The sequence below is a fragment of the Osmia bicornis genome, chromosome 9 (assembly GCF_907164935.1).
Source record: "Osmia bicornis bicornis chromosome 9, iOsmBic2.1, whole genome shotgun sequence".
NCBI classification, from domain to species: domain Eukaryota; kingdom Metazoa; phylum Arthropoda; class Insecta; order Hymenoptera; family Megachilidae; genus Osmia; species Osmia bicornis.
In genome coordinates this window covers 7,145,676-7,167,273 of record NC_060224.1, presented here as the reverse complement: position 1 = coordinate 7,167,273, position 21,598 = coordinate 7,145,676, and the positions used below count along the sequence as shown (strand labels likewise).

The window sequence follows — 21,598 nt, the reverse complement described above, 5'->3', positions numbered from 1 at the left end:
TCGTTATGAAAAAAGAAAAACAAAAAGAAAAATATATAAAATTAGTTGCAATGAAAGTAATTATATAAACAGTTTATTATGTATTGTAATAGTAAAAAGAAGAAGAAAAGAAATGCAATTGATTAGAAATTGTTCTTTTAAATTCATAGTTATTTCGAGATAGGTCGGGTCTCTTTTTGCAACCATTCAAGTGCTGGAGCATTTTCTGGTCCTTGTAATAGAGGCCTCAGGGTATTCAAACATCTTTGATGGTAATTATTTAGATATTCGATCTATGGAAAAAAAAAACGTTATAATTAATTATATGACGATAATCAAAATATAAGAAACAAATCGAATGTATACCTCATTATCTGTTAATAAGGAAAGATCAAGTAGCTTAGTATGTATAGGCACCAATGTAACGGTTTCAAAAGTAAGAAAGCCACGATTTTTGTGATTATAAGGTGTATTTGCCTTTACTACTAACTCTATATTTTCCAATCTAACGCCAAACTTTTCATCCTCGTAGTATCCTGGTTCTAACATTATCAATTATATTAATATCAATAGCGTATGTGATTAAAAAGGTTGACAAATTCTTGTACTTTATACCGTTTGAAAGAAACATGCCAGGTTGTAAACCTGGATCATCAGGATATGGTCTCCAAGAAATACCAATTGGACCTTCGTGAACGTTTAAATACGAACCTACTCCATGTCCCGTACCATGAAGGTAATTAAGACTGTAATTATACATTTAAATACGAATAAATAAAATATTTTCCATTTTATATGCAAAAAGATGATGTGTATATATACCCAACACTCCATAAGTTCTCACGGGCAAGTGTATCAAGATAATTTCCTTGTACCATTAGAGGAAAAATCGAGGTCGAAAGACGGCACTGACCCTTGAATACTCTCGTAAAACATTCGCGTTCGAAATTTGTTGGGTTACCAAAATGTAATGTTCTTGTAACATCTGTAGTACCATCCCGGTATTGTGCACCAGAATCGCAAAGATAAACCTCTTTCTCTGTAATTGGTACATCAGTCTTTGGTGTTGGTAGATAATGGATTATTGCTCCATGGGGCCCAACTGAAGATATCGTCGGAAAGCTAAGCCCAACGAAATACTCCTGTTCCCTTTTAAACATACATTTAATTTTAATTTTTATTATATCCAGCCTGTGTAAGTGTATATGGAAATTTTCTTACTTTCTAAAGTTTTCAAGTTGAGTTGCTCCAGATATCTCTGTAATAGTTTCCTTCTTATTTTTAATCTTATCTTCCAACCATGCGAAATACTTTACAAGTGCAACCGCGTCTCGTATGTGAGCTGCTTTCATTCCTTCAATTTCAACATCATTTTTTATAGCCTTCATAATATTGATGGGAGTAACAGCAGTGTGCTTTTTTACTTCCCCACAGTCAGCATGTAACGCGTAACTAGAACCATTGCTTATCCATATTTTTTCATCATTTGTACATGAATTTGCGATTTCTTTCAAAAAAGTATGTATATCTTCATAGGAATGATAAATAACATTCACTTTTTCATCAACCAGTTGCTGTTGGGCCTTTTCGCTAAGCCTACTTTTATCAATAAATAAATGCAAATCATCCGATGTAAGAATAATGTATGCAAAGAAAACAGGATTATAAGGTATATCGGATCCTCTTAAATTCAAGATGTATGCTACTTCATCCAAAGCTGTGATCACAAGTGCTTTTACTTTGTTCTTATTCATTGTCTCTTTACATGATTCAACTTTTTTGCTTGCACTGCATCCTGAAAATTGCAATGGGTGAGGTACAACAACATTACCTGTAGCGGCGGGCTGATCACTACCCCAAACCTTGTCAATTAAATTCTCTTCAAGAGGCATCAAACAATGACCAGCAGCAGTTAAACTGGTATGTAAGATTGCCCATTCTGTATAACTCATTAAATTAGCATCTGCCCCAACAGTAGATTTAGGAGGTAAATTAGAAACCAACCATGCAGCTCTTGTTGGAGTGTCCAATGAACCTTCTCTCATAAGTGTCCATGCTTCTGGTGGATCAAATTCTGCTAAAGCTTGCATGTAGTATCTTCCATCTGTCCATAACGAAGCTTTATGTAGTGTAATAACTGCAGTACCAAAGGAACCAGTAAAACCACTTATGAAGCTGAGTCTTTTATCGTGTTCTCTCAAATATTCTGACTGATGAGCATCATCCGAATTTATAATTAAAGCTTGGAGACCTTTTCCCTTGATACCACCTACTTGAACAGCTTCCATTAATCCCCTAAGTTTAGCTAACTTAATTGCACCACTTGCTTGTGCCATATTGATGTTTTTAAGATAACAAGTTCTTCAATATCTTGCAATATCCTAAAATCATATTGTAAAAAATTATATCAATATTTACTTCAATAAATTTACTAAGTTATTTCAATTTGATACATAGAAAAACATAAAAGTTAAATACACTCACATACCTGTAATGTATATAAAATTACATGCGGTTAAATTTCAACCACTTTGTGCTACGTGTTGCGAATTCTAGTCTGGCTTATCGCAACGTCTTAATCTTATCAAACATTTTATGAAAATATCGAACAATTATTCTTACTTCAAATATGGAATATGAAATACAAATTTAATGCTATAGATTAGAGATAGCTAAACTCCCTCCGGATTTCCCTCTCTTTCTGTTTATTCGTTTTATATAGGTTGTAGCTTGTGTCCCGGATACCACACTCTGAATACCTTGGTAATTGTCGGTAAATACGATTTCTCGAAAAACTTGAGATGCAGAATGGGCACCGAAAAGGAGAAGCCCGGAATAAGTCATCTGGATAGAATCCTCTAAATTTGTTGGTGACCCAGAAATGTATTACTCGTTTGTGGTCTCAACTTCTATATCTATATGTCAGAATCCATTAAAGATTTTCAGGTTCGATCGGTACATGCGTCGTTAGCACGCCATAACAGAAAATAACCCACATGTTGCCTCTCTGTTTTTGTTCTGTCACACGATCAGCTGATCAACTATGGAGACTTCAATCCTGAACGCGGTAAGTCTTACCTTGTTTTCTTGAATGCCTTATCATTATGAATGACTAATAATCTTATTTTCATTAATAATTTATGCGTGATACAAGTGTTTCTCTTCGACTATGTGTATGTTCGTTTACGCAGATTAGACGATTTGGTTTTGTAAAAACATGCGACTGTGCTATCTACGTCATATTGTTACTAAGTCGTCGAATGTCATTTGTTAACTTTACGCTTACTTCTTTTTTTCATTTTTTTATAATATAGTTTTTGATTGATCTTTTTATACAGGCATTGATAAAACATTTTTCTTTTCCCTATCAAAGGCACACGAAAGACAGAGAAGAGCAGAGGCACTGTTACATGAAGGACGTTTCGAAGAAGCAGCCAAGTGTCACGAAACAGTAGCTAGTCTGTTGGGAGAAGCACATGCACAACTTGAATCTGGTTTTGTTCATTTAAAGACTTCTAATTTATCTAGTCAAACTCCTCCAGCTGTGATTACTTCTTTTCATTCGCTGATTACTTTAGAATCTCTTGCTCTTCAGCGTGATTATCATAAAAGACAAGCTGCTGTAGTTAGGTAAGCAAAAAGAACTTACAACCAACTATATTATGCGAATCACTAATTACAATGCATTAATAAACATTTTATAGAATGAAACAAGCACAATATGAAGAATATAAAGCTACTTTGGAAAATCAAAAAAGAGAAATTCTTTGCAAGCAAGCACCGAAGCAGCTAGAAAAGGATACCGGTGAACTGACATCCGATAAGTTTGATGGATCCTTACGACAAGCTATATACAGGACGATAGAAGAGCAAGACAGCCTGTTGACTTTAATTTCATTACCAAATAACGAGGATAAAGGTTTTAAACATCCAAAAGATACAGGCACTGTTATTGAAGAGCTTAAAACCGTTAATTGTCAATTACGTTGCCTTGTTGGTAGCTTGTTAAGTCAATTGGAAACTAAAGAGGCGGAGGTGCGTCAGTTAACTGAACAGCTTCGTGCAGCATCCGTTAATCCTAATGACGAAACTAGATTAGACAATGCGCATTCGTTGCGACTTGCACCTTTGCCACCTTTAACTCCCCTTGAGATGCCTCTGTTTGACTTTACGTCGACGTAGAACATTTCAGAACACGCGTTCCAATTATTCATGTTACAGGACATAAATATTATACATAAAATTGAAGGATCCAAGTTTGTAACAGTACAAAAGTTAATGTAAAAAATTGTTGTAGTATTTAGCTTCTTGCTAAATATGATTTCAAAGTTCAAGTATATTACAATCAACATTTTGTATCATATAAAAGGAAAAAAAAATATGTTCTAGCATATGTAACCCTGACACGTGTTAGCACTTATTTTTACCGATTCATTCGAAGGGATCAAAATACATATCAACATAAGTGAATACATAAATCAAGCGAATGAATTGTAAATTAAGATACTGCCATTCATGTGTTTGTAGGCAGAGGTAAATAGGGATACCTCTATTGTAGAATTATACAGTGGCGGTAAAAACCTGTACATAACTGTTGTTAATTGTAACTGCGGTACAATTGTGTGTTAATTCGTTTAGACGTAATTATTAGGTACATAAAATGCGTGTAACAATTTTTATTACATATTGTGTTCTGTTGTACAATAAACATCTATTGAACAAATAACGTGATTTGTTATTGCAATAAGTTCCAAGAACCCTTTCAATTTCCTCTACAGTCATCGACGATTATGAAAAACTTGACGTTCTCATCGATAAATGAACATATTCAGTACTGTTTAGACTCGTCATTCTGACAAATTTGTACAAAAATGACTCGTAAAAAGTTAGGATAAAAAGAAAAAAAAGTATGTAAAGAGGATGAAGTAAATTTTGCACGTAAACTATTATCAGGATATTCAAATCATGAAGTTGCTTCATCGTGAAAGGAAATTTTCAGGAAATTTTTGATCTGGAATATGGTTAAATGATGGATGAATCAGGTCAGATAATAACGATCTTTATAGGACAGGCTGGCACGCAACTAGCAAGCGCCTGTTGGGAATTATTCTGCCTAGAACACGGGGTAGGACCGAATGGTTGTATTCGTCAGGGTTATTACCCCATAGACACTTCGTTTTGCACATTTTTCGCAGAAACGCAAGTGAGCGGGAAACAGATACATTTTCTACAAATAATTGTTCAAAAAAAAAATAAATAAAAATAAAAAATTAACCGACCTTAGGCAAGAAAATTGACCCCAAGAACGTTGATCGTCGATCTAGAGCCCACTGCGATCGATGAGATTAGAACAGGCACATACAGGAAGCTGTTCTCTTCGGATTCATTGATCTCTGGAAAAGAAGATGCGTCGAACAATTACGCGAGAGGATATTATACCATCGGTAAAGAGGCGATCGATCTCGTATTGCATCGCGTTTGCAAACTATGGGAGTCATGCTCGAAACCCCGTGGATTCATGGTGTTTAGGTAAACTGTGATACAGATCAGCACTGTGACCAGTGGGCAACGAGCCAAAGAGGGCAACAGTAGTAAAGAGAAGCCTGAAGGCAGTGACCTAGCTACTCGAGGAGGCTTTTTCTTATTTTCTCTTCTGCCTTCGGTGTTCAATTTCTATTCCCAGCACGTACTTGTTGCCCTTAGGCTCGAGCGGCAAGTCCGATGCCCATTTTACACGGCCATTCTTACCCTAATTCCTCCTTAGAGGATCCCGCATCACCGAGTACTATAACTACACTAATTTCCTAGGTCCCTTGGCGGTGGTACCGGAAGTGGTTTCGCCACATTGCTGCTACAACGTCTAATGCGGGACTATCCTAAGAAAATCACCCTAGATTTTGCCATTTATCCATCCCCCAATATCTCCACCGTTATCGTCGAACCGTACAACTCGATTTTTACCATAGACAGTAGCCTAGACAGCGCTGATTGTTGCTTCCTGGTGGACAACGAGGCTCTGTACAATATTTGCTCAAAGTACAAGAAAATCTGTATCCACCCCGTATCTCTGAAGATCGATCATTAACGCGTGCTGTCTTCTAACCAGAAACTTGGACGTAGACTGCCCAACGTATACGAATCTAAATCGACTACAGGCTCAAGTAGTTTCGAGCATCACAGCCTCGATGAGGTTCGAGGGAGCTGTGAATCTGAGCCTTCAAGAACTCCAAACGAACCTGGTGCCTTATCCAAGGATTCATTTCGCCATGGCTACCTATGCCCCGTTGATCTCTGCTTCTAAGGCCATGCACTCGGACATCACCACGCAACAGATCACGTACGAGTGTTTCGAGCCATCTAACCAGGTGCTAAGAGGAACGTTTCACGCGTTCTTGAAGCTTATTTCTCACTTATTCGTTCAATTTCCAGATGGTCAAGTGCGACCCGCGTACAGGAGCTTACATGAGCTGCTGTTTGCTATATCGAGGAGACGTGAACCCGAATGACGTAAATAAAACGATCGCTTCCATGAAGGGAAAGAAATCGATTCGCTTCGTCAGTTGGAGCCCGACTGGGTTCAAGGTAATTTTTCCATAGACGACGTTTCTTCTTCTTTTCGTTAACACTTTGACTGCCACGCTGAAATCATTGAAAATTCCATCAAGTATTACTTTCGTCTTCACAAATCTTATGTACATTATCTTTAACACTTTCGCGACGGGGTGTACCACCGGTGGTACATTCTTGTCTGTCCCATGGGACCGGATGAGCCACCGGTGGTACATGAACTATTATCGCATTTAAATAACTGATTATTGTAATTAACAAATTTTTGTAAACACTAGATTCAAACCCCGTAACGAATGTGTTAAAATATTTCATTATATTTTTATCCACAATTTCAAGTATCTAATACAAGTATTTCCAATTGAGTAAGTCAAAGAATTTCTAATAGTATGAGTGATGGATTTCTATTAAAATTCAAGCGTCACTCATATACGAGTGACGTGACGTTCAAAGTGTTAATCAATGGACAAAGAATCATCCCGATATTAAATTTATGGATGATCACGAAGTGATGCAGCGAATCTGTGGCTATTGACGTTCGTTCGTTAGATAATCAGAACATATTTTGGCTAGTACGATGAACTGTAAATAGAAAGACTGAACTTTGGCAATGGGTGATGCAACGAGTTTGTCTAGACTCGCATTGCTGTGCGATTTGTCAGAAAAGAAAGTAGACCGTGTCAATCGACGTAGTTTCTTCGAATCTGAAACCTTCTCTTCAACTTTCAGGTAGGAATTAATTATCAACCGACGACCACGGTTCCCGGCGGAGATTTAGCAAAATCGAAAAGAACAGCGGCAATGGTCGGCAATAACACAGCTGTTCGATACAATTGGGGACTGTTGGCTCGTAAATTCGACTTGATGTATCAGAAGAGAGCTTTCGTTCATCACTACGTAGGGGAAGGTATGGAGGAAAGTCTGTTCCAAGACGCGCTGAACAACATGGTAACTTTGATAGACGATTATAAAGAGGTCGAAAAGTGAACGAAGGGATACACGTGTGTCCGAATCGTATTCACCTTGCAAGAGGGGAAGAAGAAATGAAGAAGTATAGCTACTGTACGAGATAAGAGAGAGAGAGAATCAGGAGATAAATGATAAAGAGGGAACCGGCAGACTTCATGGCACCGTTCTTCATTAATCACTCTCGACGTGGATAAAAAATCACGTATCTCTCGTCTGGTACTCGTAAAAAGGCGCGTGTTGAAAATTACCTACGATCACAGTACCCTAGTACGATTCACGTAATAATGCGTGCCTGATAACAAACGATGCTTGGTAATTCCGAGCGATAACGACGCGTCACCACCTTTGTTCTGGGTGAATAATTACATCTTTACTCTGCTTATCGGGAAACGATCAAAGTCCGAAATAGAATTAATCGCGAGGAATCGTACCTGTCCTGATAAAGATTAATCGCATTGGTAAATGACATCTAAAACAGATGTAGAGATCGAGGAAAATCCACAGAAAATACGGTACTACAGGCGTGTCAACGAAAGAAGAGATACTCGAAGGAAGAGCAAAGATAGACAACTGCGTTTCGTATCAGGATCGTCGATCGCCTATCGCGATCACGTCGTTTCTTTTTCACTCCTCTCTTCGATGCCACGAAAGTTTCACGTGAATCCATGCGACTTTCGCGCGTTATCCCCATCGTCCCGGAAAGTTTCTTATCCGACACATTTTTGACTTACGTAGAACGATCGTACGGCCCCGATTGACCCGTGGCTCGTCAAACAAATTTTCCATCGGCATCGTTTACTCCTCTTAAATACAAGTGTCCTGACGTTTTGAATTATCTGAAAAGATGAGTTATCCTTCATCAGTCACCATTTCGTTATCATTTTCCTCGTCTATTAGTTTCACCATTACCCTATTTCTATCGTCTGGCTTAATTTTAGAAACATCGTTTTTCCTTGTTTGTCGTGAGCTTTGGAGAGGCGTGTGTTTGCATACATGCAAGAGGATGATTGCTAGTTTTCTCCTAGACACAATGGTAGACGAGCTGGCAACGATCCTCTTCATGTTTTCTGTAATCTTGTATCACAGTGAAAAATTATGAAACGAAGTGTAGATAAATGTTTAGATAGATAAATAAAAATTTTAACCCACTTTCCTGAGAGTCTGACAATTTTCAAATAATGAACTTTGAGTTTAAGATGCAAATAAGAATTGTACGATGTCTGGGTCAAGCCGGAGTTTGGGAGGTCGTGCACCTTTTGGAAAACTTTTGACACGATGAATAAACATAAACAAATGGCGTGTCAATAAGAAGCAAAGTACATCTGTATGATGCGAAACGTTATCACCTCTTGTCGGGGGAGTTCCTTTTTTTCATCCATCGTATCAATGCTAACGACGTGTCATCGCACGACTTACGCATTATTTTCCATCTACACGCGTACATTATATGTTTACATGGTTTAACCTTGATCGTTGAGTTGTTATCTTGAAGAACTTTGATTTTGTTAATTCGAATAGGTGGAAATCGTACATCAACAAGACGAGGCAACGACGTTTTCTCGTGATTTTATTTACAAAACCAGCTTTGATATCTGAATGTATTTCACCGAATTAATTTTTATTTTTATTGGTGACGAGATGTTTGGAGAAAAAAACGCACGAGTGTTATTGAAAACATTCCATGATCGAGGGAACAAATACGCTCGAGAAGGTCTATCGTGTTTGCTGGATCAATTTAGATCACCTGATCAAGGAAAATCTTGAAAAGCTTGTTTCGTAATTTTCATGGAAAATGATAAATACCTCCTACGTTGTTTTGCGAATTGAATTTCTGAAATTAAGATGAAAATTGCAACATCGTGTTTGGTTCCTTCCAAAAGAGGGATTTCCCAGTTTCTTTACTAACAATGAGATGTTAATAAATTTTTATAATATTTCCTGTAATATGAAGATCTATCTAGTCTACCCTAAACAACAATTCTAATAACAGGTGATAACATTGAAAGGGTTAATCAAAAGGTTGCCCTATCCGTGCGTTGATCCGTCCATCAGGAATTGCGCCACAATGGCTGGCAGCTTATCAAAACTAGTATGGGCGAGTATTCGATAAGGTTGCATCGAGAGGTAGGAGAAAGAGTAGGAGAGGATGAAGCGTATCTAAATCTTGACTTTTTGACACGTTCTGAAAAATGTTCCACCCCTACCACTGATGGTTCCCATGCACTGCTCGTGGATTCGGTGAACACGATGAATGACGCGACCATTCTTCTTATCACCAGATCCCGTGACGTCGACTTTATCGTATAAATTATCCACGGAAGGAGGTCCGTTCGTCAGTTCAGCTTTTCTCCTCGCACAATTGCGAGGCGAGGTACAACTACCGCAAGACATTTCTTCTTGTTATACCATCAATTTACTTCCACTTAACAACATAGAATTTCACGATTCTATTACAACAATCTAGTCTCCTTCAGTACACTTCAATCGACAGAAAACAAAGGTAAGCACTTCTACTTGAATATACTCTCCTCTTTATTCTCATTTCAATTTCAATCGATTTCAATTTTGAGATGTTTCCTTAGCTTTGGACTAATGTATCTTCCTTCTTGGTAATTCACCATCGAAGGTTTCTCATTTTCTTAATTGAATACCCGAGGGCACATCTATTTCCAACCCTATGCACACCCCAATTTTTAATACTTTTAAAGATTCCTCATTAAATTTCTTTGTTATTTTCTTTCTAGATGTTGATCGGTGGAGCAGTAAGTTACGTCGCTGGAAAGCAGGCTGTTCGTACAGTGTACTGGCGAACAGCGAGTAATGGTCGTTTGTTGAAAACAGCGAAGACCTGTATGTTCCAAGGACCACCCGACCCAGCACTCTCTTCAACGTCCGCTGCCTCATCGTTCAAAGGCCACTCTCGTATGGAGCCTATATCGAAGGAGATCTTCAATTACCGGAATTAGGTGACAAATCGACATGACATCGGAACCAAAGAAACAATGGGACAAAAGAGGGGGCGACGGTGGGAGAGATCCAATATGTCCTTGGTGCAACGACCACGTAGCCTTTGTACATAGTTATCAATTTAAGTTAATTCCACTCACTAGATGAGTTAATCTGTAATTAAATTAAGTCAATTAAATTAATTGTTTGTACGTATGCTGTTCGATAATGCTGTGTGATTCATTGAATAAAGTGAATATTTATTTTCTATAGAAACGAGGATTATTTCTTTAACGATATTTACTTGTTCCCCATAAAGTTGCAAAGTTTCTTCGCCGACCATCTCGGTGTCAACGAGTGTATCTTTTAACGAGAAGTAGTAGATTAAGGGGTCTAGACGAGACGCACCTCTCACCTTTAAGCTGCGAATTTTCATAGCGTGAACTTTGAAATAAGGTCAAATTGGTTTTGCGTCATTGCCGGATTAGAGAATAGGATGCTCTCATTCGAAATCGTCGTTAGAGATGATAACGATTAATCAGACAAACGATTCGTTGCTTCTTTTGCTCGAGTTTTATCGTTCGTATTCTCGACGTACCGCCGGTGATACAATACAATCTTAACTTTGTTCGCGAGGTCAATTCGACCTATAAGAGAATCATTAAAAATATCACCTGGATTTCAGCGCAATTGCAAAGACGTTCCGCGAATGCGTTTCTAGATATAGAAATAGAAACTAAACGAGAGAAGATAGATTTCTCTCGGGGTTAACGAGGAGATAGCGTGCCGATTCTAGTAAAAATCCATGCTCCCTCGTTAAACCGATGAACTTGTCAGATCGAGACATCACCGATTATCAGGAAAGGAAATTGCAATCACGCACACGCACCGTGGCCGTGTGATGTTATGCGAATCGACGATACGGTTTAACAGGATGCGTAATTCTTTAACCGTGTATCATCTGAAAGCACAACATACGAGAAAGAATGACATTTTCTTTCCGAACCACGACCTATCGTTCGCAGAGATTTCTCTAATTAAAGTGGAAACTTACGCTGACGTCAATGCTACGGTTCGTTTGTGTCAGGCTCCTTTGGACCCTCTCTCTTTTAGCTTCGATCAACCCTCGGACGACAGACCGTCGAGATTATTAATTTAACTATCGGAATTTCACGATTCGCTCATCTACGCTGTTCGAGGGTTAATCACCCTACGCCAGTCATTTGGAAACTTTCAATTCATTTGGATGAGAGCGAGGGAGGATTGCGGGTCAAGGTCTTCGACATTCAATGTTAACTGGCATTGACAGGGTTTCTTTAAACGCTCTTCCGCAGGCTATTCTACACGCTAAGGGAAACTTCTTATATTTAACTCGAGAAACAACAAAGAAAATCGAAATATTTTTTTCCAATTTTCCTCTTTGTCCCCTCAATCGATAACGATCTAATTAATTATTCTAAAACGAAAGCAAAAAAAATGGAGGAAGTAATCGTACACGTGAACTTACGAGCGGTGATGCTCAAAAACCGGATATCCGGTTTGCGATCAACTGCGCAAGAACGGAGGAAGAACGAGGGTTGGAGAAAGTGGAAGCGGTGATTCTAGCAAAAGATTCGAGTCGCTACCAGAGAACTGCACAATTCTTTTTTTGAAACTTCCTGTAGAATTAAATAAGAAAAAATGTCACAGAATTCAATACCGGATATGTAGACACGAATGCGATAAAAGAATTCAGATTATAATTCTTTAAGTGAACATTCTCGGTCAATCATTCCCAAAATTTCTCATAAATCATCAATGTTCTAAACACATTTGTTAAGGCTTTCTAAAATTGATTGATAAAATTAAGTCGCATATTCGCGGGAAGTAAATTGTTCGCTAAGTTAAACGGGATAGAGTGGAACAGCCATCGCTAGTCGATCGAGTGAACAAGGGGGTGTAGATTGCGCGGGCGCACTGTCAGGACTATCGATTTCGCGAGCAAAAGGTGCCACACGGTTGGCCATCGATTCGACGCTCGTCTAAAAGGATTGTAGCTGGTGATTCCCAAAAGACGAGACGACGGTTCGGTCAAGGAATTGCTCTCCGATCCGCGAAACAAGTACCGATTCGACGAATCGGTCAGAGGGTTGGATCCGTGGACGTCGGATAACTGTTACGTGCGTGTCCGTCCACGAAAGACGAAGAACGGAAGGGGCTAAGGAAGGTAGACCTCGACCCTAGTCATGCAGAACTATGGACACGAAAACTACGATTATGGGTCTATCGAGGGAACCTCGCAACAGGCAGGCGGTAGATCGTTACCACAGGTAGTGATATGGCTATTCGATTCATTTCCCTTTCAAAATTTTCAAACTTCAATGTTTCAAAGTGATCCTAGATCATCATTTAAAGTTCTTGAAATTCTTCTAAACACTAGGTATTCTCTGTTAATCGACGTGTTACACTTGAGTAGTTGATTTTTGGAACGACTTAATTATATTCGAGGCGATTATTAGTTGACCATTAACCACAGGTACCAGGTGCTCGACCCATGGTGGATCCCGAGGCCCAAGGCGAGGTCGACCCTACCTTGTATCCGCAACCAAAAGAGGCGACGCATAAGATTCGTGGCAAGAGCGACGTGATCGAATACCTGTTTGGTTCCGTCGATCAGGAACTTCTCACTGTGAAAACCTTTTATTTTTTCTTCTACTCGGCCTTTGGCTCCCTCTTTCCTTTGATGGGAGTCTACTTCAAGCAGATGGGCATGAACGCCGGTCAATGTGGTCTCTTGATGGGACTTAGGCCTTTGGTCGAGTTCCTCAGCGCTCCTTTCTGGGGCTCGCTAGCCGACAGGTGATCCACTGTACATATAACTTCGTAGTTAGAAACACTTTTCCATCGCAATCCACCCTCGCGTGGGTGTGTTTCATTTCCCCTTAGATCGTCGCGAAGTAAACAAATTCGTTACCTTCGACGTCCTAGAAAGAATCCAATAAAAGCTCCACCCGTTTTGCAGATGGCAGAAAGGTAAGATGATGCTTCTAGCCTCTCTTTCCTGCTGGATTATCTTCACCCTTCCTCTGGCCTTCATGCAACCACCGGCCACGTCCTGCGTGGTTTTACGCAACAACACCGTCTACTTGGAATCCCCGAATCCCAAAACTAGGATAGTCAAGAGATCGACCAATTTCGATGAATTTTACCATCGAGGCGACAACGATTGCCTGGAAGTAGCCGCGAACGTCGTGTTCGAGAGGCTGCGTAAAAACGACGACACGATAGACTCACTGAACAGGTTGCGTTTGCAACCGAACAAGACTTCCTCGACGAGCAACGTCAGAAGGAACGATCGAAACTCCATCCATAAGAAAACTGAGGATCTGAATAATAATAGAATTCGAAGAGAAGCTTCGACAGAGAGTACGAGCACCGAGGAGAGCCCTATAGAAGATCTCAAGTACAAACAGCTGGTGTTCGAGGAGAACGCGAACGATCCTGAAGCCAAAACCATCGATTTCGAGACCCTCCAAAGGAGAAACCGTCCAGCCGACGTGCTCGAGTACAAACGTTTCCTTAATGTAAGTTTTGTGCGCACCAGTTGCCATCGGAAACGGTTATCGAGGCTTTTTGTTGCAGAATCAACCCCTGGACGATGGAACACCGCCGAAGAAGGCGTACACTCACACGAAAACCAGAGCGAAACCTCCGCCGATGAAAGTTATGGTGAAGCGAGACACCAGTGACGAAATAATTAAAGATAATCAAATTCTGTCCGAGTCTAGTCAACCATGGTCGACCATGAAGACTCCACGGAAGCTGACGTTAATGGACGACGAAGAGATGGATGGGGACAAAGGTGAGGCTGTTGACGTGCCACTGGTTAGGAGTAAACGTTACGTTTGGGTGCCACATTCTGGAAAAAGTCCTCACTCGGTTTCTTATGCTGCGAATTACAACGAACAAGAAAATAAGGGCTGGGTAAAGCCGCTCTTCAGCTCCATTGTCTATAGATTGCCGGTATAAATCATTCTTTCGTTTACAATCATCTCTCTTTAGTTTGATAATTGGATTAACCGAGGAATATTGTTTGCAGGACATTCAAAAAACCTTCTTCTTACTGTTGCTGTTAGTGATAGTTGGAGAATTCTTCTCAGCTCCAGCGATAACGTTGGCAGATTCAGCTGTTATTACTTTGTTAGGCGAGGATGCGGACAGGTAGAGAGTTTCTTGGACAATCCCTCCTTGTCTCGGTTATTATAATTTAATTTTTCTTGATTATAGATATGGTCACCAGCGAATGTTCGGTAGTTTAGGCTGGGGTCTAGCTATGTTCTTCGTTGGTATCGCTTTGGATCACAGTACTGCCTTCACCGAGCATCCATGCGGTCCTGACGCCAGGGAGAAGAATTACACGATCTGTTTCGCGATCTTCAGCGTCCTGATGGGCGCAGCATTGATCACTGCCACGCAAATCAATTTCAAGTACGATGTGATTGAAACGGAACCGGTAAGTGATCGCATAGAGGTTCAAAACCACGTGGAAATATATTATATTCCAATTGTTTCATAGGAAGTGATCAAACCACCTGCTGAACCAACCAGAGAAGAACAACTGCAGAGCCAACTGTCTCAACAGTTGAATCTTCCTAGTCTTCAGGATTCATCGGCTGCAGTGAATCCAAAGCCTCAACCTCCAGAGGGCAAAGTACTAAGAACTGACCATTCTATTTACATTCGCCCTTCGATCGTCTTCTTTAAAAGCGCCCCTCTTATCGTTCCAGACAAAAATGTTCGCTCAAACGATGCGAGAAATCCCAGAATGGGTGACCGTGTTGAAGCAATTCAAAGATTTGAAGTGCGCCTCTTTCCTCTTCGTCGCCTGGTTCATGGGTTTCGGTATCGGCTTGATCTTCACCTTCCTGTTCTGGCACCTCCAGGACTACGGCGGCACACCCACCTTGTTTGGCGTTGCTTCTGTGATCAACCACGTCTCGGAGATATTCGCCTACTTCTTCAGCTTCAAGTTGATCCGTCAGATCGGTCACGTGAAGGTAGTACATCGTATCTGATAAGAGTAGAATCGCGAAAGGGCAATTTAAGAGAACCGTGACTATTTTATGTTTCCACGAAAACGATACGTACATTTGCTTTCAGGTGTTGTGCATGGGACTTGGTGGTAACGTGATCCGTTTCCTCTACATATCCTGGCTGACGACACCATGGTGGGTTCTACCTTTCGAATTCATTCAAGGAATAACCCACGCCGCTGTGTGGGCCGCGTGTTGCAGTTACATTTCGCACAACACACCAACACACTTGCGCACCAGCGCCCAGGGGGTTCTTCAAGGTATACATCATGGTCTTGGCAGGGGATGCGGTGCAGTTATCGGTGGCATGTTCGTCGATGCATACGGTACGTCCTCTTATCGATTCTAAAGGAAAAGATAGAAGAAATCAGATATCGATTCGATTTAGAATATTCACGAGGGATCGGGCTATTATTAGCAGGGTATCATTCTATCCAACGACCCAATTGTCATTGAGAGGGTTTGTTTCAGGAACGACCGCGACGTTCAGAGCGTACGGCCTGATCTGCCTGGTGGTTCTGGGTGTTTTCGTGTTCATCAACTTCTACAGGAAGGATACGGGCTTCGTATCGGACCTACCGCCAACGGAGGATCCGCATCAGGTGGCTGAAGCGACGCATTTGGCACCCCACGGAGTACCTAGCAACGCGATTCCTCGTGCCCTCAGCTCTACTCGCCTGCACGAGCTGGGTAATCAAGACTACCAGGCAAACACGAGGTACCAAAACAGGCTTCAACCTACTGACGGTCCTAACATCGGTGCAAATGGAGGTGAGTTATCATTTTCTTATCCCTCAGTTCAATTAATCGAATCCCGTTAATTTTACTACGATCCTCCCCCACACCTTGCAGGCGTGGTGAACCCAACGAATCCATTCCTGAACGGTGGAGGCGGCGGTGGAGGTGGCTATAATTACGGTATGACTGGCAAAGGCGAGGACGAGTATATCCGTAGGAGCTTCCAGGTTTAGTAAAATCATTCTAACTAGAACGTCCACGAGATGACGACGTTTGTTGAAACTTCTACGCAATACTCTCTCTTATATTTCTTTATACATAATGTACATTTTAATTTTCGAATTTAGAACGAAATGATTTTTCTAATCGAACATTATCCTTTCTTCTATACAGCTCTACAATGAAGTGATCAGCAGAGAATTCGACCTGATTAAACCACCGCCGATAGTGACCCACCTACACGCTCAACAACCATGCACCAACCCCTTCCATCAGCACGATTACGAGTGGTAACAGTCCGGGATGTTCGATCCTACTTGAGGAGATCAGGATAACGGGAGATGCTGATCAGATCACGGGAAACTGATCTGAAGAACCAAGAATCGAGCTGGACCAGACTCGAAGAGACGGAACATTTTTTACTCGGTTACCAAAAAGCAAACCCTAGAAACTTCGCGGTACCCCGTCGATCAATATCGTTCGCCGTCATCGAATCATCAGACTGGATCACTGAGATGCTCTCACAAATTACTCTCAACGCTTTCACGTCAGTTTCGTGACTTTGGTACGTGGATTTTTTTTAAAAAGATAAATCTATCGGTAGTCTCTGATCGGGAATGCGTGCAATTGATAAGGATCGATATCGATCGAGGGGGTATCGAACGGTTTCTGTATAAAACGGGGAGATTGACGTCTATGTCGCGTAGAGGATCGAGTTTCTCGACGAGAATAGGCGCGAAACGAAATAAATACCATCCGATCGATGTATTTTACTAGAGGCGAGAATAGGATGTATGTACAGCGGGGAGAGCGGCGGTATCTTTCGTGACTATCAATCTATCTACATAGTATACCTGACACGTGTAGTAAGGCACAACACGATCTGCGGGGTCGCTTCAACGAAAACATTTATCCTATTTAATGGACTTGCATTTCACGGTGTCGTTTGGGCGTTTCTTTGTCGATTAACGAATATGAACACGATGAGATTAAGATCTTAAAGAGGTCTGAGGATCAGCTGATATTCGGTGTTTGCAATGGTAGGCTTCGAAGCGTGGTATGTTTGAAAGTCTGGAGGCCTGAAAACCTCAGGGATTCTAATACTGTTCAAGAAATTGACGAAAGGGATGAAACTCAAACGATGCCATGTGCCCTGATGCAAGCAACTCGATGTATTATTGTGTATCTACGTGCGATCGCGTGTTCTGCTTCTCTCGTTTCATCGTGATTCTGGATCACACGTCTATATCCACTATCCCTCTCGGCGTAAGAATCGAATTAGGCTGTCGACGGAGGTCGTCGGCGATATCATTGTAAATACTTATCTTCTATTTCTCTCTCTCTCTAACGCGCGTGTGAATATTAGAATTAAAAAAAAGAAAAAAAAAAATGAAAGCCCTGTTCCTTGTTCTCGTTCACTGTTATTTTCTGTTTCTAGGCTGAACGTTACTTGTTGCGTGTTATATCTGTAAAATGTTTCACTTGTAACCGTGTAGTCTATTCGAGTATAGAGCTCGTCGAGGTACTCTCTTATCGTTTAAAGCAACCACGTTTCTTGCGTGAGATAGGTGTATAAATATTGTTGAAACTGAGAGACGATGATTAAATCGGATTCTTGATCGATAACGGAAACGAGGATACTCGCGAAGGGAACCTAACTCCTTGCACGACTGATCGGAAAGGAATCGAAGCTTTTGTTTTGAAGGAAATCGAGAGGAAAAATAAGAATATACGATTCGTGTTTATTGGCGAAGAGTTTTCAAGTCTCCAAGTTTCCAAACATCCAACTTTCCAAGCTTCCAAATTTCGTAACGAAAGGAAACCCTTCTGAAGACCCTGGATTCGATTCGATTCGGTTCGGTGCGTGAACTAAGCCTAAACGAAGCAGAATCTCGTTTTCCGAGGCACAAGCTAGATACTTTAACACCTTATCGACGACTGACATCCTTTAGTATCGAACTGAAATTACAAAAGAAAACGTCCCATATGAATACTCGTCAACAGCCTCGTCGATAGAGTGTTAATCAGAGTTCAACCTAAAAGATGATAAGACATAGGCGTCGTATGCAACCGAGTGCTTTAGCTCAGTATTGTTATATAAAATACAACTATATATATATATATATATATTTAATCGTAAGAGTGTGGGTCAGAATGAATTCGTGTCTAAGGGTGCGTTTCAACAACCACCCTGGATTAGTTTTCGAGGACATCTTCCACCGAAATCGAGCATAAACTTAGGGAAATATAACAAGTATGAAACGAACAGATAATCATAATGATTGGAAGAGAATTTTCATCGGAACCAGATGGAAATAAAAAGAGATTCAACAATGTACGCACTCATACTCGCCTTGACCATAAAATCATTAGCCGTCGATATTGTTCTGAAAGCTTCTAGTGTTCACGTTTTCTCGTGTCCCTATTAATTATTGTGAAAAACTAATTTCAACAGAGAAATGACGTTTCAACTACAATTACTCAAAAGTCTTCCCTAACATTTACACGAAACCGTATAATTTTTCGAAAATAAAAAACAAAGATATTCTCAAGAAAAAGTACCAAAAGCAGAAAGACAACGATCGAAGCCGATAGAGTGGATGCTGATTTCAATTGCACCACTTCTTTTCACACAGAACAAACAAAGAATCCTATATTCGTAATAAATCAAGGGACTTGATAAAAATGATATTCGGCGAGAAACACATCCGGCGAATTTGATACATATCACATAGCTGTTAAGTTACAAATCGATGTAATTATCCGAGGAAACATCGTTTCGCATGTGGCTTTTTCGTTCAGCCTCGTGTCATCGACAGATAATGTTATCTTTTCTTTTATGAGAATCTTGCTCGATCAAGACTGAAATGTAGTTTAACACGTTCGCTGTCGAGCCTTACAGATTGATCGAGCACGCGATATCGAGTGACCGACAGCGAAAGTGTTAATGAATTCATTAGGATGGCCTGTCGGAGGACTCATGTGCGAAACGCGATAACGATAGCTGTACTATAGGTATAGCATTATTGATAGACAATTAACAGAGAAATATAATATACGGTAATAAAATGTAATTAATATACAGTTTGAAAAATAAAATAATTTTTAACAAAAAAAAAAATCCGACTTCAAAATGCACTAAAAAGTATAAAATAATTTCCATTTCATTTATATCTGTATTCCACAGCTATTAATACAATCTACTTAATCATTAAATAGGATACTAAATATATTTCAAAGTTTTCGGAGGCGGCGCAAAATTAAAAGCTTTTCCTCCACTAGGAAGATCCTAACTCCGGCGTCGGCAACCTATGATAAATCACCCATTTGATAATTGCAAGTAAACAATATTCAACGGGAATCAACAAACCGATTGCGAATTAACTATACTGCAGTTCACGAGTGACCGCACTAACTAGCGCAGCTCATCAGTAGTTCTAGGGAAATTTTGAATAGTTCACATCATTTTTTTCCGGAAAATAATAGAATTTTCATTGCATCGTGAAACTTTACAATATCATCACCGCTTTTCAATTATCGTACGTCATATATTTCTGCCCACCATTTATATGATCGCAAGGTATAATAAGAAGCAAGCTGGAGAGGGGAATAACACACGTCATTAAAAATCTCTCTAGACCTAGTGAGCGGCACGAGTTAAGTATGGTCTCTTGTAAACTGCAGTATAGTGCATGTCCATCAGGAGTGCTGACAATTTCTCATACAATCGTTACAATTACAAATGTTTTCAACCGGACCTATAATTTTGCTCTTACGACTTATTAATTACCAAGTTTGCCATACCACAATCAAATCGTTATTGGCAGCACCGTTTGTTCGGGTATTTTTAATTTTGCGCCGCCTCCGAAAACTTTGAAATATATTTAGTATCCTATTTAATGATTAAGTAGATTGTATTAATAGCTGTGGAATACAGATATAAATGAAATGGAAATTATTTTATACTTTTTAGTGCATTTTGAAGTCGGATTTTTTTTTTTGTTAAAAATTATTTTATTTCACACTTTTTAGTGGAACGAGCAGTATTCGAAGTTTACTTGCAGGGACAAGTTTGAAAAATCGCGATCGGTATATTCCTTGGAGGGTAACCCTAAAGAATAGGCTTTTTATTATAATAACAATAGTTATTAACAATAAGAAGTTAAATAAATTTTGGGAAATGGAATCATCGTGGAATGATCTACGAAATGTGAAATCTTTCATCGCAATCGGTGCATTCCTTGAACCAGAACGTATTTTGCAATAATGAAAACCGTTCGAAATAAAAAAATGCGAAATGTTTTTATAATGGGAACAATCGGAAGACATATCCTACAAGACGCAAAAGATTTCATTCCGATTGGTCCATCCGTCTCGGAGTAATCAGCGAACGCACATTTACAAAAAAAGGTCGTTAGAAATAAAAAAATGCAAAATATTTTTTTTACGGGACCAATGGGGAATTGTACTGTACAAGATGCAAAAAGTTTCATTCCAATTGATCCATCCATATCAGAATAATCGGTGAACATACACCGCACGTACATGAAATAGTACGTTTTTTGCAATAAAAACCGCTCGGAATGAAAAAATATAGAATGTTTTTTTAACGGGACCAATCGGGGGACATACTTTAGAAGACGCAAAAGGTTTCGTTCCAATTGGTCCATCCGTCTCGGAATAATCGGCGAACAAAGGCAGAAAAAATAACAATAGTTTTTCACGAATATCTCGAAAACTAAAGGTTTCCGTTAATTATGCATAATGAAAAAGTTGTTCAGAATCATGCTCCCGACAATATATTAAAGGATCATTGAAGTCATTTTATGTTGAGATTACAAACTTCCCGTTTTTATTTTGCAATAATGAAAACCGTTCGGAATAAAAAAATGCGAAATGTTTTTACAACGGGACCAATGGGAAAACATATCCTACAAGACGCAAAAGATTTCATTCCGATTGGTCCATCCGTCTCGGAGTAATCAGCGAACGCACATTTAGAAAAAAAGGTCGTTAGAAATAAAAAAATGCAAAATATTTTTTTTACGGGACCAATGGGGAATTGTACTGTACAAGATGCAAAAAGTTTCATTCCAATTGGTCCATCC

The 21,598-nt window shown here is 39.8% G+C and overlaps 5 protein-coding genes across 7 annotated transcripts in view; 3 read left to right on the top strand and 2 right to left on the bottom strand.

The window, feature by feature from the left end:
* Positions 1-57: 57 nt before the first annotated feature.
* LOC114874410 (xaa-Pro aminopeptidase ApepP) lies at positions 58-2,557 on the bottom strand. The gene is made up of 6 exons (XM_029183648.2): positions 2,468-2,557; positions 1,201-2,360; positions 802-1,128; positions 595-725; positions 346-521; positions 58-272 (listed from the first exon to the last, which is right to left on the bottom strand). The coding sequence occupies exons 2-6, from the start codon at positions 2,313-2,315 to the stop codon at positions 150-152; spliced, it is 1,872 nt and encodes a 623-aa protein (XP_029039481.1). The 5' UTR covers positions 2,316-2,360; positions 2,468-2,557; the 3' UTR covers positions 58-149.
* A 396-nt stretch (positions 2,558-2,953) lies between these two features.
* LOC114874413 (nuclear receptor-binding factor 2-like) lies at positions 2,954-4,705 on the top strand. 2 transcript variants are annotated; one of them, XM_029183659.2, is made up of 3 exons: positions 2,954-3,046; positions 3,353-3,609; positions 3,684-4,705. In XM_029183659.2, exons 1-3 carry the CDS (start codon positions 3,023-3,025, stop codon positions 4,159-4,161), a joined length of 759 nt encoding a protein of 252 aa, XP_029039492.1. In that variant the 5' UTR covers positions 2,954-3,022; the 3' UTR covers positions 4,162-4,705. The 2 variants fall into 2 exon arrangements, with proteins under 2 accessions (XP_029039492.1, XP_029039490.1); XM_029183657.2 differs by lacking the exon at positions 2,954-3,046 and adding an exon at positions 3,104-3,152.
* Positions 4,706-4,806: 101 nt separating this feature from the next.
* Positions 4,807-10,015, top strand: LOC114874417 (tubulin alpha chain-like). Its single transcript, XM_029183663.2, has 6 exons — positions 4,807-5,182; positions 5,264-5,508; positions 5,788-6,015; positions 6,086-6,344; positions 6,409-6,561; positions 7,276-10,015. Exons 1-6 carry the CDS (start codon positions 5,006-5,008, stop codon positions 7,531-7,533), a joined length of 1,320 nt encoding a protein of 439 aa, XP_029039496.2. The 5' UTR covers positions 4,807-5,005; the 3' UTR covers positions 7,534-10,015.
* A 473-nt stretch (positions 10,016-10,488) lies between these two features.
* Positions 10,489-18,824, top strand: LOC114874407 (major facilitator superfamily domain-containing protein 6). Of its 2 annotated transcripts, none has more exons than XM_029183643.2 (12): positions 10,489-12,770; positions 12,977-13,299; positions 13,463-14,024; positions 14,083-14,463; positions 14,540-14,661; positions 14,728-14,953; positions 15,017-15,151; positions 15,228-15,497; positions 15,601-15,859; positions 16,005-16,304; positions 16,386-16,498; positions 16,665-18,824. In XM_029183643.2, exons 1-12 carry the CDS (start codon positions 12,687-12,689, stop codon positions 16,782-16,784), a joined length of 2,895 nt encoding a protein of 964 aa, XP_029039476.1. In that variant the 5' UTR covers positions 10,489-12,686; the 3' UTR covers positions 16,785-18,824. The 2 variants fall into 2 exon arrangements, with proteins under 2 accessions (XP_029039476.1, XP_029039477.1); XM_029183644.2 differs by having other exon boundaries at positions 16,386-16,451; positions 16,665-16,758.
* LOC114874409 (double-stranded RNA-specific editase Adar) overlaps positions 15,786-21,598 on the bottom strand; it is a 75,790-nt gene continuing 69,977 nt past the window's right edge. The window contains exon 9 of the mRNA XM_046286973.1: positions 15,786-15,878. Within this exon, the coding sequence (XP_046142929.1) occupies positions 15,870-15,878 (9 nt within the window). The 3' untranslated portion in view covers positions 15,786-15,869. The remainder of the gene's footprint in view (positions 15,879-21,598) is intronic.

What these genes read in the sequence shown, in the direction of transcription:
- LOC114874410 (XM_029183648.2), bottom strand. Translation starts at nt 2,315, where the DNA reads ATGGCACAAGCAAGTGGTGCAATTAAGTTAGCTAAACTTAGGGGATTA. An exon ending in TGGCATGTTTCTTTCAAACG is followed by an intron (nt 522 to 594) that starts GTATAAAGTACA and finishes TGATAATGTTAG; the next exon opens with AACCAGGATACTACGAGGAT. An exon ending in CCTTATTAACAGATAATGAG is followed by an intron (nt 273 to 345) that starts GTATACATTCGA and finishes TTTTTTCCATAG; the next exon opens with ATCGAATATCTAAATAATTA.
- LOC114874413 (XM_029183657.2), top strand. Translation starts at nt 3,120, where the DNA reads ATGCGTGATACAAGTGTTTCTCTTCGACTATGT. An exon ending in GTGTTTCTCTTCGACTATGT is followed by an intron (nt 3,153 to 3,352) that starts GTATGTTCGTTT and finishes TCCCTATCAAAG; the next exon opens with GCACACGAAAGACAGAGAAG. An exon ending in AGACAAGCTGCTGTAGTTAG is followed by an intron (nt 3,610 to 3,683) that starts GTAAGCAAAAAG and finishes AACATTTTATAG; the next exon opens with AATGAAACAAGCACAATATG.
- LOC114874417 (XM_029183663.2), top strand. Translation starts at nt 5,006, where the DNA reads ATGATGGATGAATCAGGTCAGATAATAACGATCTTTATAGGACAGGCT. An exon ending in CATTTTTCGCAGAAACGCAA is followed by an intron (nt 5,183 to 5,263) that starts GTGAGCGGGAAA and finishes AACCGACCTTAG; the next exon opens with GCAAGAAAATTGACCCCAAG. An exon ending in GGAGCCCGACTGGGTTCAAG is followed by an intron (nt 6,562 to 7,275) that starts GTAATTTTTCCA and finishes TTCAACTTTCAG; the next exon opens with GTAGGAATTAATTATCAACC.
- LOC114874407 (XM_029183643.2), top strand. Translation starts at nt 12,687, where the DNA reads ATGCAGAACTATGGACACGAAAACTACGATTATGGGTCTATCGAGGGA. An exon ending in TGGGGCTCGCTAGCCGACAG is followed by an intron (nt 13,300 to 13,462) that starts GTGATCCACTGT and finishes CCCGTTTTGCAG; the next exon opens with ATGGCAGAAAGGTAAGATGA. An exon ending in TAACATCGGTGCAAATGGAG is followed by an intron (nt 16,305 to 16,385) that starts GTGAGTTATCAT and finishes CACACCTTGCAG; the next exon opens with GCGTGGTGAACCCAACGAAT.